This window comes from Kwoniella dendrophila, chromosome 2 (genome assembly GCF_036810415.1).
Source record: "Kwoniella dendrophila CBS 6074 chromosome 2, complete sequence".
In the NCBI taxonomy this organism is placed as follows: Eukaryota; Fungi; Basidiomycota; class Tremellomycetes; order Tremellales; family Cryptococcaceae; genus Kwoniella; species Kwoniella dendrophila.
In genome coordinates, this window is record NC_089477.1 from 628,215 (window position 1) to 643,374 (window position 15,160).

The window sequence follows — 15,160 nt, forward strand, 5'->3', positions numbered from 1 at the left end:
CTCTTTGAAAACAACACAACAACAAGCTACACCTGCAAATACCAACTATACATTACAGTGAGGAATCCGCCCAATCAGCAGCAGCTGGTACTGAAATCACAGTAGAGCAGTCCGAGCAGATATGATATAGTAATCACTAATTACAATTGATAACGCAAAAATGGCAAGTTGGCAAGATGTACCAAATTTACATTTTCCAAATAGTACATATTTAGATTCATTATCGAATGATACGGATCCATATACAATATATTATGGACAAGCTGCTATAGTATCCCCAAAGCTAGTTACGATATATGGTATTTTGAATATATCAGGCATAATTTTGTTGTTATTTTTAATTGGTACAATATTGTTATCTGGTAAAAGGATAATACCAAATTCAATTAAATCGAAATTTATCGAATTAAATCCAAAATCAACAACAACAACAAATTCAAATTCAAATTACAGTACTCGTAATAATGATAATCAACAAAATCAGAATAAAAGGAATTCAAAATATAGCTATTATGATGATGATGGACCAGAAAGATCATCAAAAAATTTAAGAATACAAAGAGATCCATGTTTGATTAATGCTTTTTTAGTTATAATTTTAGTTAATTTATTAAACTTATTATATTGGTTATCAAATAAAGGTAAAATAAATGGACATGAAATTTTATATTTACCACATCCAACTTTATGTAGAGCTCAAGCTATTTTACAAGCTGGTTCACAATCTGCGCAAATGAGTGTTGTTTTATCTGTTGTTTTAAGGGTGAGTCCAGGTTTTGTTCTTAGCTTCTTCTTCTCATTCAATTTGTGGTAAAAAAACAAAACAGAACGAGATAATCAAAGAATTGCGAGTAAACGAGATGGAACGTTAGGACAGATGAATATGGACTTCATGAGATAACGATAGTGAGATTTACAGTTAACCTTTCTTTGAACACAGTTGTGGCTTAAAACCGTTACTTTGACCCGACCATACTTTGATAAATTCAGAGGAAGAGGGACCTTGATCTTTGTAGGCTTATCGTTCATATATCTGATATGTGATATATGACACATGCTCATTCAATCGGTATTCATAATATTTCAGTTACTCGCATTACCATATTTATTTGTCATAAGTTTCATACCTAGAATGATTGTTGTAAGTTCACCTTTCTCAGGTTGCGATTTCAACAGAAGCTAATTTGTCCATATATCTGGTATTGAATTAGCTCACAAAGATCGATAATACCCCTGTACTTATAGTAAGTCGAGATGATCCATATGAATCTGTTTTTGCAATTGCTAACCGATATAACATACGCATATAGCCTACACCATTCTACTGTTCGCTTCTTGATTTACACATGTAAGTAGTTTCAAACACTTTTGAAATCGCTTTATTCTTGAGAGGTATTTAAGATAAGTCTACACTTGCTGATACTGATTGCTATGGTAGTCGAAGATCGTATCAGATACTGACTGGAGTCATTGCGATTTTGACTTTGATTATGGAATGTAAGTTATATGTTAGGTTAACCAAGTACCATATTTTATAGCTAAATCATGGCTTTGATGACAATTGTAGTATGGGTGATCTACTTGATAACATCACATTTTCGACGTACAACAAGAATAACAAATTTAGCTAATCAATCATTAAATTCAAAACATAATATAAACATAAAATTAAACGAAAAAAACAAGAATGAATTAAATATAAATAATATAACGAAACCACAAAGGTTATTAAAAAGATCATTTTATATTAGAATTTCATTATTTGTTTTTTGGACAATGGGAATGATAATGGCAACTTTATATCAAGCATTTGATAAGACTATTACAGATCCGAATTCAGATTTAGTTTTTGCTTGTATGGGTTTAATTGCTTTTATTTGTTTTTCAACTCAAATTGATATTTTAAGAGCTTGGAATATACCTACAGATTCAGATCAATGGAAATTGTTTTTTAGAAGATTATTCAGATTAAATCCTTCTGATAGGGATTTAAATATAGAGTTAAGTAAAAAAGATGATAGAATCAGGAATCGGCCAACAGTCAAACAGAAAAATAGAACCACAGCAGATCCAGATTCCGATTCAGGGTTGGTATTACAACCGCCAAATAGAAGAGGTTTTATAAGTTTTCAAAAAGATACAACACCATCAGGTATACCACATGGCGTAATTATACCTACACCACCTGAATTAGATTTACATGATTTTATAGGTGAATCAACTACACCTGCTGGTTTTAACCCACATCAACATCAGCAAAATGGTCATAATCATGATATCAGATCAAGGGATGTTGAAGAGATTATTATACATAGTCCTTCAACTAAATTTACTGATGGGGAGAGCTCACAACCAGCGTCTGATTCTACAATGTCAAAAGGTACGATAACGACAACGACAGTATCGCAAGTACAATCAGAATCAACCTCCTCGGGTTCAGGTAAAGATGATTTTCAATATTATGAGAATATCTATGATAGGCAGAATAATCCAATTCAACTCAATCCCCTACAAAAACAACCTACAGGGTTAGGTTTAGGTATAAATAGTTTTAATATGACCTCTTCTGTTTTACCGTTGAACAATACAAACGGAATGATAGTTTCTTTACAAGAAGGTATGGAAATTGAACAAGACGTTAAGTCAGATGAGTATGAATTAGAAGATTTAGTTGTTAATTTAGATAAAAATGTTGCGCAAAACAGAAAAGACAAGAAATCAGGCTTTAGATGATTCAGCGTAGAACACGATATAGATTATTATATAGGATTTTGCTTAGTGACCAATTTTGTTATCCAAGTAGATTGTATCAAGGTATAGATCAATAGAGATAACAGTACGATTAATTGTAGACTTAAAACGAGAGAAACGTTTGTAGCACTGCCCAAATCGAATGTTGTAGCAAACATCAGAATGTATATAATGCATTAAAACATACATACTATTCTCTGCATGAACTCCAACCGTTTCTTCAGTGATTCTTGCTCAGGATACAACTCAGTCTTTGTTTGTCTATAATTTGCTGAAACTAATCGTACTTTTCGATATTCAAGGAGCAACTTTGGTTTCTTCCCATTCACCATTATTTTGTCTTTTCCATTGAGTACGTCTATTTGGAATTGGTTTTAATTCTAAATATTCAACTTGTTCAGGTGCAATTGCAATTATAGCGAAATGACTATAAGCTGATTCGATTGTTTTTTGTTCTTCTGGTTTATCCTATTTGATTAACACATTGTGATATATATTAGCATCGAGCTACGTGAATTGAATTTCGTGATGATAAAATGATAATATCGTTGCTAAATTATATATGTATATATTTGTATACATGTATAAAGCAGATTTCGTATAGACTAAACTCACAGATTCAGCAGGAATAGTTTCAGGCCAATTATCTGAACTTTCAACTTGATCTAATTGTTTACCTGGTGTAGGTCTACCAAAACCAGCTCTTAAATGTCCACTAACACCTTTCCATAATTCTTTTCTTTTATTCTCCCAATATTCTTTCGTACCTTCTTCTAATCCTTCAACGCCTAAGAGTCTTATCGCATCCAAAGTATCCGAATTTTCAGTTGAATTTGATGAAGTGGAAGATGGAATCGTTACTGCTTTACCAGTAATTCGAAATTGTACATTAGTAGATTCAATCCACCATGCTATTTCGACTGTTGGATCATGTTTCAAATGTACAGGTTTTGACATTCGTGTATCGGTCGTTGTCAATAACAATGAGCTTGGTGTAACTGAGGTTATAGGAAATATAGATTGTTAGTAGTGTTCAGTATAGTGTATTTCAATCTTCTAGCCAAAGTCGTTCAACAGAACTACAAAGTCCCCTTTGTAGCTCAAATACACTTACTGCCTCTATGAATCACATATCTTACTTTTGGTTTACCTTCTTCAGAAAGAGTTGAGAAGGCATAAGCTAAATCGAAGGTAGAAATGGATGGATTTGATAGTATCAGTATTTTATATTTTAAAAACTCTCCCAGACACTACCACTTGGTATGATCGATACTCACATACAGATTTTGGGTTCTCTTTGAGCTGTTGCTCAATCAAGGGTAACCATTGAGGTTTTGACATTGTTCTTCTTAGTAAATTAGTAGCGAACAGATTGAAAATAGTTGCAATGCTATTACTTTTCTTTTGAAAGTAGACTGTTCTGTTAAGACTAGAGATGATGGATATGCAGCTATTGAGAGAAGTCGGATAGTTGGTTATTTACCTCTATAATGATATGCGATTATAGTGATGCTATCACGATCGGTAAGGATACTACTTTGCTGCTTGCTGCTTGTTTTTAGTGATCACCCTCCACTCAACATTGCGTCACCGTACGGTCGCCATACACCGTTATCTCATCGTTAACTAGATGACATCGTGGGAAAGCTGACTGTCTATTTGTATTTTTGACAAAAACATATCAACGTCATAGATAGCCAGAACAGTAACATCGTTATTTCGCTCTTAGTTATGAATGCGAACCAAACACAAAGTCAATTTTCCCCTATAATATTCAAGGATAAGATCGCTTAGGAATCATGGTAAGTAGATACTCGCTATCGTGATGAGCTGAGCTGATGGTCAAATTATAGCCTCGTCCGCGTCGGGCCGCTGCTCCAGCAGCAAAAGAAGCATTACGATCGACCGAAGATGAACAGCAAGATCCCAATATGGATCCTGAATTTCTCGCTTTGAGTGCGAAGCAAAGGAGAAGGATTGATAGAGCTTTTAGTAGAGGAATACAAATTGTAGAAGGAAGATCAAATAAGAGGAGGAAGATCGAGAAGAAATTACCAGACCAGCAACGACAGCAGCGGTCGAACGGACAACAAGAAGAAGGTGGATTTTTACCTGATGAAAGTAATGCCGGAGGATTTATGGATGAAGATATTGATGCAGGTGGAGGATTTCTGCCTGATGACGAAGGAGATGCCGGCGGAGGTTTCATGTTGGATGATGATGATGATGAAGGAGGTGGTGGTTTTCTGCCTGATGATCAAGATAATGAAGAAGGAGGTTTCGTTACTTCTGATCAAGCTAAATCAAGGTCAGCCTCAGTACCTATACCAGGGCCACCAACGGACAAACGTATACCACTTCATCTGTTACCTTCTTTACTTTCTTCATTGGGTTTACCATCTGATGAAGATGTTTTAGCTGTATTCAAGGCTTCTGCATCAGGATGGGAAGATGAAGATCAATCGACCAATACTTCACGTAAAAAGCGAGGGTTAGGAGAAGATGAGAACGACAATAATGCTGGTGGTGTGGAATTGAAAGATTTTAGAGCTGTTTGTGCTGCTCTGATGGGTCCAGATGAAAACGGAGATACAGATCAAGCTGGTGACGAAGATGATGATGAAGGTTTAGAAGAAGAAGATACATTTGAATTGCCATCAGATAATGATGAATCTGATTTATCCTCTTTATCAGGTTCAGAATATGGTACGGAAGAAACCGACAACCATAACAAATCAGGAAGATCAACAAGGGTTAACAGAATAAAATCGAGAGATTTCGCTGAATCTGGATCATCAACTCCGAATAAAAGAAAAATAGTTACAAGAGGTAAAAAGAAATTGGATTTAGATTCGACAGGTAAAATTAGATTAAACTCAAGGCAGAAAGAATTAGCTAAAGATATTTGGGATATGTTAAAACCATCAAATTCACAACAACAAAAGAAAAGTGGTACAAAGGGGGATTCATCATCTTCATACGTTTTAGGTAGAGATGAAGTGAAAAAATGGGTAAGGGAATTAGGTGAGATGTGGAATGATGAAGAAGTGAGTATCAGATTAATTTCATGAAGCCTTTCCGTACAAAAGGAATGTTCTGAATTTTTTTCTATTAAATAGATCACTGAAATGGTCACTCTCTTCTCATCTCAGCATGAAGGTAGAGGTTTAACATTTGAAGATTTTGGTGGAGTTATGCTCAGAGCTGGTCTAGTATAATCTCTGATGTGTAATCTACGTATTCGCTTCGCTTGTTTCCTGGGTATCGGACATAAGAATTACTTGTTGTAACATTTGTATGCATAACCGTGCTATTACTATATGATTCAACTATTTGAAATACTTGTGTGAAGGATCTTAAACATATCTGTCAGATATCCAGCATTTTAAACTCTAGCCGCATTGCGACGATGTTAGGTAAACATTAGCCGTACAATGAGAATCGATAAAACATCACTATTTGGTGCCTGAATGTTATAAAACTAACAACCGTAGCCGCGAAAACACCTATCTATGTATGATAAGAAGATAGTAAATTTCTGTCCTTTCGTTCATCTTATTCCTCTTTCCTCTAACAATTTATTATACACCGAGACAATCAATATCTCAACTTACCTCAACAAGAACACATGTATCAGTGACATAAATCAATTCCAACTATCATATAAGCAAAAATGGGAGCAGAAGAAGGACCTTCCAACGCCCTGGAAGATATCGCTTTTGGAAGTGTATGTTACGTCTTGTTATTCATCGTATCAAGGTTTGAGCTCATACATAATGTCATGTAGGCCGCTGGTATGATAGCGAAAGTATTCGAACATCCTTTCGACCTTGGTAAGTGGATTGTCATGCATCTGGCTTTCATTCAGATTGGCTAGCTCACTTATCTTGATTATTCGTATTCAGTCAAAGTACGATTACAATCTCAGCCTACAGATAGACCAGCTACTTTCAAAGGACCATGGGATTGTTTTAATCAGACGAGGCAGAAAGAAGGGTTTTTCGGATTATATAGAGTGAGTTACACATTCCCTGATGTATAACAGATTAGTATTATATCGATACCTCATTAACCACGTTTGTATTATAGGGTTTGACAGCACCACTAATAGGAGCAGCTTGTGAGAATGCTACTTTATTCGTATGCTATAATAAATGGAAAGATCTTATATTAGCTGTGAGACCTGAAGTCTCGGGCTTAGATGGTGGAAAAGGGAAAGGAAAGTCTAGAGAATTGACCACGGCTGAATTGGCTATCGCTGGTGGTGGTGCTGGATTCATGGCCAGTTATGTATTGTGAGTTATGAATCCCTGATGTCGATTGTTCATTACCACACACATAAGGGGCCTTCACTTAATCTATCAATGTTACATAGGACGCCAATCGAGTTGATCAAATGTAGAATGCAAGTACAAAGACTCGCATTAGAAGGAGCAGTTTCAAGTTCCGTTTCACCGTTAAAAGCTTCACCTGAAATTGGTGCACATCCCTTTGCTACTACGCCACATATATCGGCAGCTACATCTAATGGAGCTATTAAAGGTGTAGTTGGAGCACCTAAATTACAGGGACCTATAGGTCTGATAGGTGATGTGATTAAGAAGAATGGAATTAGGGGATTATGGTTAGGTCAAACTGGGACTTTATTTAGAGAGACTGGTGGATCCGCAGCATGGTTTGCGACATTTGAATATTCTGCTAGACGATTTATTTCAAGAAAACAAAACAAGCAAGATACAATTGATCCATCGAAGAAGATTGTAAAAGGTGATTTAGCAAAATGGGAATTAATGTTATCTGGCGCATTAGCAGGTATAGCATATACAGTATCATTATTTCCAGCAGATTCAATTAAATCTGCAATTCAAACTCAAGCTGAATTAAATCCAAATAAACCTTCACCAAGTTTTATTTCAATGGCTAAAATCATTTATAAATCAAGAGGTATAAAAGGTTTATATGCTGGTTGTGCTACAACAATAGCTAAATCTGCTCCTTCATCAGCAATGATTTTCGTTATTTATGAAACTTTGGAATCTAACTTTGGTGGATTTTTAGGTTAATTGAATATATAAAAGAGATTTTCCAGAACCACTAGGGCATTGAGAGATTTATTACTTAAGAAATCGGTACATTTGTGAAGCATAAAGAAATTTGCATAGTGTTAGTGTGATATAAAAAAGACAAGGCATAAATCGGAATTATAAATAGTTGTAGAAAAGTTAGAATGGAAGCAACATCAGTCAATCGTGTCATGTGTATAGAGTCTATCAGCAAGTGGTCTCGTCATGTCATATTGTCTTCATCATAAGAATGCATAGGACTGTCTGCCAATTATAGACAGTCTAGGGTACCGGCTCTTTACCCAGACTGATATATTGGTAACTTGGCAATTTATCCTGTCTCACCTTTAATTAATATTACTCTCTTTCACCTTATCGGATATATCCGCTTCGGTCGATCACATCATGCATGATATATATATATATTCACCCCTTCATCCCCTCATGTGTCATGTTGTTCTTGGCGACCTTCTATCATTTCTATTCTTGAGAGCCAGACAGCCCACAATGTTTGAGCACGATACATAGCTCATAGTATATCAAGAGTATTTTCACGAACAATTGATGAACAACTCAAGCTAGAAAACAATTAACAACCGAGTTCTTGACGATTGTATAGTGGCGAGTGATGCAATGGTTGATACGATTAAAGAATATATAAACCAACACAACTGGATTTCTCTCTATCATGTCAGAATCGTCAATATTACCAAGTGCCCATCAGACTAGATGGGCATTAGATGGGTTTTTGGTGATTCTGTCGATAGTAGCTATAGCTGTTTCGGCTCCTTCCACTGATGATAGTGAGTCTTACTTTCGAACCAGCAATATCGTTCTTTGATTATACCAACTCCCCTTCTTGCTACCAAAACATCATTCTAGCCTTGTTATATGGTTATACCGGTTTTTAAAATCGAGAGATCAAGTTAGCTGACTATTAAATACATTCTGCCTCTACAGATAATGACATGTTTACTGGACTTTCAGGCGATGTGAGAGGTTTAATAGTTGTTCTTGGTTCAGCCGGTTTGATAGGTACAAGTGTAATATGTTTAATGTGAATATCTATCTCTTTCTGTTTTCACTCTAGCATCATTAGATGTTTCAGGACTGACGGAAGTTGTTTCTGTGAACAGGCGCCTGTTCACGAGGATTACACCTAAAATATGGGCTCATTATTTAGATAGATTAGGTTTCACTTTCGTTGCTTTGATGTGGATTTGTTGGACTTGTAAGTGATGTTCAATTAATATGTTGAAAACATATTCAAACAGTACAATTCATGTATCTGTATTTCTTAAATAAAGCATAACCATCCGCTTACCTTACGCTAATCGCATGCCTTGTGATTGGAATTGAATTGATATATAGCCGCAACAATGTCATTTACATTATACACATTAGATTTATCATTATGTCAATATACACCTTCAATAGATAATTTACCTACTTGTCCTATATTATCATTTGATTTAAGTTTCTTACATATTTTATCTGTTTTATCTTTTGGTCAATTATTAAATCATTTATCAATTGCCCTATCATCTAGTGGAGAAGAAGAACAAAATTTGTTCAATAATAAAGATGGTTCTTTTGTTATGTGGGAATTAGCTATCAATTCAAATCCACCGTCACCAATTTTATCTCCTATCTCTAGAAGAACATTGAGAAATTTTCGATCACAATACACTATCAAATCACAAAATAATCAAGACCAAGATGTACCGTCATTATCTCCAAATACAATGGGTGGATACGGATCAACATCATTCACTACAATAATTAATAATCAACCCGCAATCATGTCAATTCAAGATGACGATAATGATAATTCAATAATGCCTGAAAGTCCAGTGAAGAAAGTAGAAGATAAATTCTCTCAAGGTAGATTATGGACATATATTCCATTAAATCTATGTTCTTTAGCTGTAGTTTGCGCATCTTTTGCTTCAATCAGAGTTGGAGAGTTCAGTGAGTCTGGGTAAAGCTGGATATCAAGCATTACTACTCGTATTGATATGATAAATTCATACTGCAGCTTCCAGTGGAATATCTATATTCCTTGTAGGATTTGGTGGGATTTTCCTTTCCTTAGGATGGTGAGTCTCATCAATCATCAACGATATTATGAGACGTCAATTAATTACTCTGGATTTTCATTTCAATCCAGTCTGATCACTCATTTCGCTCAAAAGAAAGCAGCGCAGGATGAAGAGAACGATTATTTTATGAACCAATCTACTCGTACTTTGAGAAAAGATAGAATATTTGAAGTTGGTTTCGCTGGAATACTGTTCTTAATTTGGCCTGGTAAGTTGCCTGTTATCAATCATCTGTCTATCTATTTGACATTATTCTGTGATTTAGACTGTATGTTTTGTTCATGAAAAGCTAATTTTACATCATTGAACAGTCTCGGCAATTCTATATACCTTATTCCCTCCTACACCATATCAGCCATGTTCCAATCCTTCAGCATCTGCAGCTCCCTCACCAGGTGAAGATTACAATATTGATCCATTCCCATTATGTCAATTAGGTATAACTGTAGTAACATTATCTTGGATTGGAAGTTGGTTACTGTTAACTAGAATTATGGGATTGATATTTCCAATTACTAAGATTGAAAGTTTCACGCCTTCGAGAAATATCCCTTCTGCTTCAGACAATGAAGAGAATAGAGCATTATCAAGTGATAGTAGACCAGCAGAAGAAGCAAGACCAAGTAAGAAGGGGAAGGGGAAGGTAAATTACAAAGGAAAATCGAGTCAGAATCATGGTTGGGAAAGAGTTACGGCTGGTGAAGAATTTGAGCTGGGTTCCGAGGAAGATGAATGAATTAATACCAAATATGGAGGAACGAAGAGGAATATCAATCTTGCCTGTAATTGTAATATGAAGCTCATCTTGAATTACCATCTCTTGGACTAGAACTCTACAATTTATTTGTATCTTCTTCTCAAAATTATCTGTTTTGTACGCGTTAGTATTTGTATATTCATAGAGGAGTCTTGTATCGATTTTCTCAATTTTCACTGTCTATTTTGTATGTTTCGCTTGGTTTTGAATGTAATACGGAATGTAGTGTAAAGTGTTTTGTCAAACTTATGTATTTCCCGCTACGAACGTTGGCATTGAATTGGGCAAACATCTAAGTAAATGGTATTTTGCTAGCACACTTTAAATATACATTTTAGAGAGTCGCATATGCAGACAACATCTATATACCGAAAATCATAATTCGTCTTTCTTCCTTTTCGTTTTATCACTACCTATTTGATCATGATCATTATCATTATCATTATTTTCACTACTACTACTACTACTACTATCACCGGATTTACCTCCCTGTTTATATTTCAAGAAATCCCTTACAACCTTTTCCAAAACATTTTTCTCTTTTTTACCTAATCCAATTCTACTTTTTTCTTTGTCTTTTACTTGATCAACATTTTCATTTTCATTCAGGATAACCAAATCGGCATCTAATAAAATAGGTTCTTTATCATCACCTTCACTTTCTTCCCATGAATAAAATATAACTTGTTTCTCTTCTCCTTCTCCTTCCCCTTCCCCTTCTATCATCTCATTATTATCGTTGTTCTTCATCGACGACAACCCTTTTTTAGATTTAGATTTCGATTTAGATTTAGATTTAGCTTTTTCACCTAATAAATTTAATGCTTGTCTTAACATATTCTTTAATGATTCATCTTCAATATCAGATCCTTCAAATATGATTTCAACTTGTTCTTCTTCTCCCTCCTCCTCTTCATCACCACCAGCTTGTAGTAGGTTATTATCTTGAGTTTCATCGCCAAACATTTTTTCAGGACCTTTTAATCCGAAATGATGTTGTGGTTTTTGTTGTTCCGAAGGTGGTTTATCAGCACCTGTAGGTCTTTTGCTGAACGGTAAGGATTTCATTTCATTTTTAGATAATTCATCTTGAATTTGTTCATCGACATTTAAACCTTGATCTAATTCTTCAACTTTGACTTTGAGTTTTTGTTGTTGTTTAATTACTTGTTCTTGTTCCCAATTAATAAATTCTTGATCATCAACAATTTGTCTACATTTAATTGATGAAGGTTTAACATTTAATAAAGAATCTTCTTTATGATTTTTGAATCCAGGTAAAGAACATAAATAAGGTGAATAAATTATTAAAACATATTTACATATAGATAATTCTTTAATCATATAAATTAAATCACCTGTTGTCATTGAACAATGTATTTGAATTTCAACTTCTCTGGGTTTACCAGTTTTATCACATCTTGTTCCATGTGTCCATCTTTGTACTAAATATCTTGATCCAACACTACCAGAAGAAGAAGAGGTTAAAGAAGGTCCAGAACCAATTGATATTTTAGGTTGTCTATTTAAATTCTGTAATTGATTATTCTGCTGCTGCTGTGGCTGTAGCTGCTGATTTTGTTGATGACCTTGAGCCAATTTTGCATTATTTTCACCATTTTCGCCATTATTATTGCTATTACCATCAAATCGTTGTCTAGCTCCAGGTGCAACTTGACCTAAAGTATATGCATCATACTTTGTATCTTCAATAGGTACGAATCCTCCAGGTGGATGAGGATGTGGATGTGCTGCTGCGTGGAATTGACGTATATGGGAATTATGACAATATCTGATGACGATATGGTGAGTTAGTCATTGGAGCAACGATGTCATTATTATCATGGAATTGTTGTTGATTGTAAAACCCTTGGTTATGGTAAACTCACGAATAAGTGAACCATCCTTGTGTAGTAAACAAACATTTCCCATCTAGATGACTTAGAGCTTGCCATCCTACCATAGGATCTAATTCATCTTCAATCTCTTCTACTTCATCTAGTTGATCTATCAGAGCAGTTTGAGATGAAGTATCATTTTTTGAAGGCATCAGACACAAATATGGATAAGGTGCACCATCAGGTTCAGCGGGATGAGCAAAGTTCATCGGTATCAATTCAAATTCATCGACCTAGATTAAGTAATTTGAACCCAATTATCAATATTGAGAGTCTTACCTTCCTAATGGATTTAGTTTCTGAATGGTCACTCACCTTCACATTTTCATCATTACCATCACTTAACCTTCTCCCACTATCACCACTATTGACTTTCGGTTCTAACCAATTCGATTCGTTATCAATCCCGATTGATTGACATCTTTCAGCATCAGTTTTTGATAAAGGTAAATCATTCAAAAATTGTACTTCATATTTTGGATAAGCAAATAGATCTCTCATTTGATTATTATTACTGTTATGACTTCCATGTCGAACGGCATATGTTGTTGAAGATGATAATGCTGATAAAGCACATAAATATATTGCTAAATTCCGTGACATTCTTGAAGGACTTGTCTGTGAAGTAGACTACTTTACTTCATCCAGCAGTGTTGAGATAGACCTGGAGGGTTTTGACGATAATAAATGACAAGTTTACATCAAGAGTAGAATAAAGGAGCTACAACATAAATCAACTTCATCATTAATATTATATTTGCCAGCACGACGTCAGATAGATATCTGATCTTTTAGCTTGAAATACGCGTTGGGTATCGGATATCGCCGCCTTCTCTCAAATTCGTAATATATAATATTGAATCAGTTCATGCTCAATAAGCAACCATGTGAGTTGAAAATGATAAGATAACAGCAAAATACAGCTGTAAATAAGAGACAAACCTAACTTGAGAAAGATGGGATAGGCGTTCCATAAGCAGCGTTGATCGTTATCACTATCTTTCCAAGTAGTATGCAACTACCTTCGTTATACACAGCTGAACATGACAAGTTCTGATTGTAAAATTTCCCGGCAATAGTCGTCCAACTCATCGATAGACAATCTCCAAGTGCTTTCTTGCTTTGACTGATACCATGCTCTCACAACACATGAGATATGGCCAAAACAATTTTATGCGATATCGGAAAATGTCATAACACCTAAAAAAAAAGAAAGACGATTTCGCAGATCTATAAATATTTCATCTACAATAAACCGTTACTTTTCTTTTTCTTTTCTATTCCCACAACCCCTTCATTTCCACTTAAAAACCATTAACTAAAGAATTGTTATTGAATTTTAAGCAGAAGCTTTCTTCTCTTTAACGTAAGCTTTTCTAACTTCTTCTCGTCTTGATTTTTTGGCGAGTTGAATTTGGAATCGGTCAAAGTCAGAAGCGTTCTATGATTAAGGAGAAAGTAGCGTAAAGTTAGTAATGTATCGTTGACAAAGACAATATCACCAATGTGATAAAATCATTTTGTTCATAACATAATATAAAGTACGCAGCCAAAGAGAAAACTCACCTTTCGTTGTTTTCTAGCAGCTAATTTTTTAGCCCATCCACTTGATTGCCATTTCTCAAGTACACCAGCTTTCTCGAAAGCCTTTTTAACGGCACCGTTACCGGCACCTCTTGGGAGTGAAGCGATGGTGTAAGGAGTAAGGATAAGGTTTCGGTATGGGAATGATTGTCTTGGGACGGAGGTGGTTGGACCGTCAATGAGAGCCTAAAATGATAATCAAACATTAGCAACTGATGTAACGCCCCATACTGATCTGCTCTTCTCTATATGATCTTTGATTTAATGTAATAACAACTCACTCGGTTGTGGTCGATGATTTCAACGATAACAGCGAGGTTACCGGCTGAGGGACCGTCGTTAACGAGAACAACTCGGCCTACCTCGACGAATCGCTTGAATGTGGATTGCTATTAGATTAACAATGAGAACAGAATCAGCCATTTATTCCATCATCTTATTCAATATTCCAGGTATCCCATCTATCCTTCCTGTAACTCTTATTCTTGGATATGCAAAACAAGCCTTTCTGATGTTGCTGTTGTTGTGGTCATGGTGTTATCGGCAAGATCATTGTTGTCCAGGAAAGTATTATACTGATAGTCGAATCCCTTCATCATTATCTCCATTGTGATCTAATCATATTCCTATATTCCTCTATTCCTCTATTCCGTTTAAACGCCTCGAGCTGTTTATATGGAGGTGATACTGAGCTGAATCTGCTGATATCGTTACTGCGTTTGCGTTGTCCTTGAGATATCGATTTGACATTGTTGGTCCAATTATGACTTGTTCTTAATCTGTACAATCCATCCATTCCATCTGCTCCATCTCTGTATGTTCGGCTTGTTTTGCATATCCTTCACATTTTGTCCTACTCCTGCCAAAATAAACGTATAACTCACTACCATCTTGTCCAACTCTGAGCGTTAAGAAGTCGAGGGATTTTTTTAAAGGTATAAGTATAGAGACTTGAAGTCTTGAAGGTTGGATTAAAGGTTTTGTTATTATTGACCTTGAATGCAA

General features: G+C 35.3%; 7 protein-coding genes across 7 annotated transcripts; 4 read left to right on the forward strand and 3 right to left on the reverse strand.

Annotated features, from left to right (window-relative positions):
• Positions 1-160: 160 nt before the first annotated feature.
• L201_001656 (uncharacterized protein) lies at positions 161-2,733 on the forward strand (the record flags this gene model as incomplete). The annotated part of the gene is made up of 7 exons (XM_066217443.1): positions 161-763; positions 941-1,012; positions 1,088-1,141; positions 1,212-1,244; positions 1,311-1,348; positions 1,439-1,497; positions 1,568-2,733. 7 exons carry the CDS (start codon positions 161-163, stop codon positions 2,731-2,733), a joined length of 2,025 nt encoding a protein of 674 aa, XP_066073540.1.
• A 315-nt stretch (positions 2,734-3,048) lies between these two features.
• L201_001657 (uncharacterized protein) lies at positions 3,049-4,092 on the reverse strand (the record flags this gene model as incomplete). The annotated part of the gene is made up of 4 exons (XM_066217444.1): positions 3,049-3,219; positions 3,367-3,749; positions 3,866-3,931; positions 4,029-4,092. 4 exons carry the CDS (start codon positions 4,090-4,092, stop codon positions 3,049-3,051), a joined length of 684 nt encoding a protein of 227 aa, XP_066073541.1.
• A 458-nt stretch (positions 4,093-4,550) lies between these two features.
• Positions 4,551-5,969, forward strand: L201_001658 (uncharacterized protein; the record flags this gene model as incomplete). Its single annotated transcript, XM_066217445.1, has 3 exons — positions 4,551-4,553; positions 4,605-5,798; positions 5,871-5,969. The coding sequence occupies 3 exons, from the start codon at positions 4,551-4,553 to the stop codon at positions 5,967-5,969; spliced, it is 1,296 nt and encodes a 431-aa protein (XP_066073542.1).
• Positions 5,970-6,424: 455 nt separating this feature from the next.
• L201_001659 (uncharacterized protein) lies at positions 6,425-7,814 on the forward strand (the record flags this gene model as incomplete). The annotated part of the gene is made up of 5 exons (XM_066217446.1): positions 6,425-6,478; positions 6,539-6,584; positions 6,657-6,766; positions 6,841-7,046; positions 7,127-7,814. The coding sequence occupies 5 exons, from the start codon at positions 6,425-6,427 to the stop codon at positions 7,812-7,814; spliced, it is 1,104 nt and encodes a 367-aa protein (XP_066073543.1).
• A 688-nt stretch (positions 7,815-8,502) lies between these two features.
• On the forward strand, positions 8,503-10,652 carry L201_001660 (uncharacterized protein; the record flags this gene model as incomplete). The annotated part of the gene is made up of 7 exons (XM_066217447.1): positions 8,503-8,617; positions 8,775-8,871; positions 8,951-9,045; positions 9,186-9,785; positions 9,853-9,913; positions 9,985-10,124; positions 10,228-10,652. 7 exons carry the CDS (start codon positions 8,503-8,505, stop codon positions 10,650-10,652), a joined length of 1,533 nt encoding a protein of 510 aa, XP_066073544.1.
• Positions 10,653-11,048: 396 nt separating this feature from the next.
• Positions 11,049-13,174, reverse strand: L201_001661 (uncharacterized protein; the record flags this gene model as incomplete). The annotated part of the gene is made up of 3 exons (XM_066217448.1): positions 11,049-12,465; positions 12,563-12,804; positions 12,887-13,174. The coding sequence occupies 3 exons, from the start codon at positions 13,172-13,174 to the stop codon at positions 11,049-11,051; spliced, it is 1,947 nt and encodes a 648-aa protein (XP_066073545.1).
• Positions 13,175-13,910: 736 nt separating this feature from the next.
• Positions 13,911-14,688, reverse strand: L201_001662 (uncharacterized protein; the record flags this gene model as incomplete). The annotated part of the gene is made up of 4 exons (XM_066217449.1): positions 13,911-14,012; positions 14,138-14,341; positions 14,437-14,544; positions 14,656-14,688. 4 exons carry the CDS (start codon positions 14,686-14,688, stop codon positions 13,911-13,913), a joined length of 447 nt encoding a protein of 148 aa, XP_066073546.1.
• Positions 14,689-15,160: the final 472 nt, after the last annotated feature.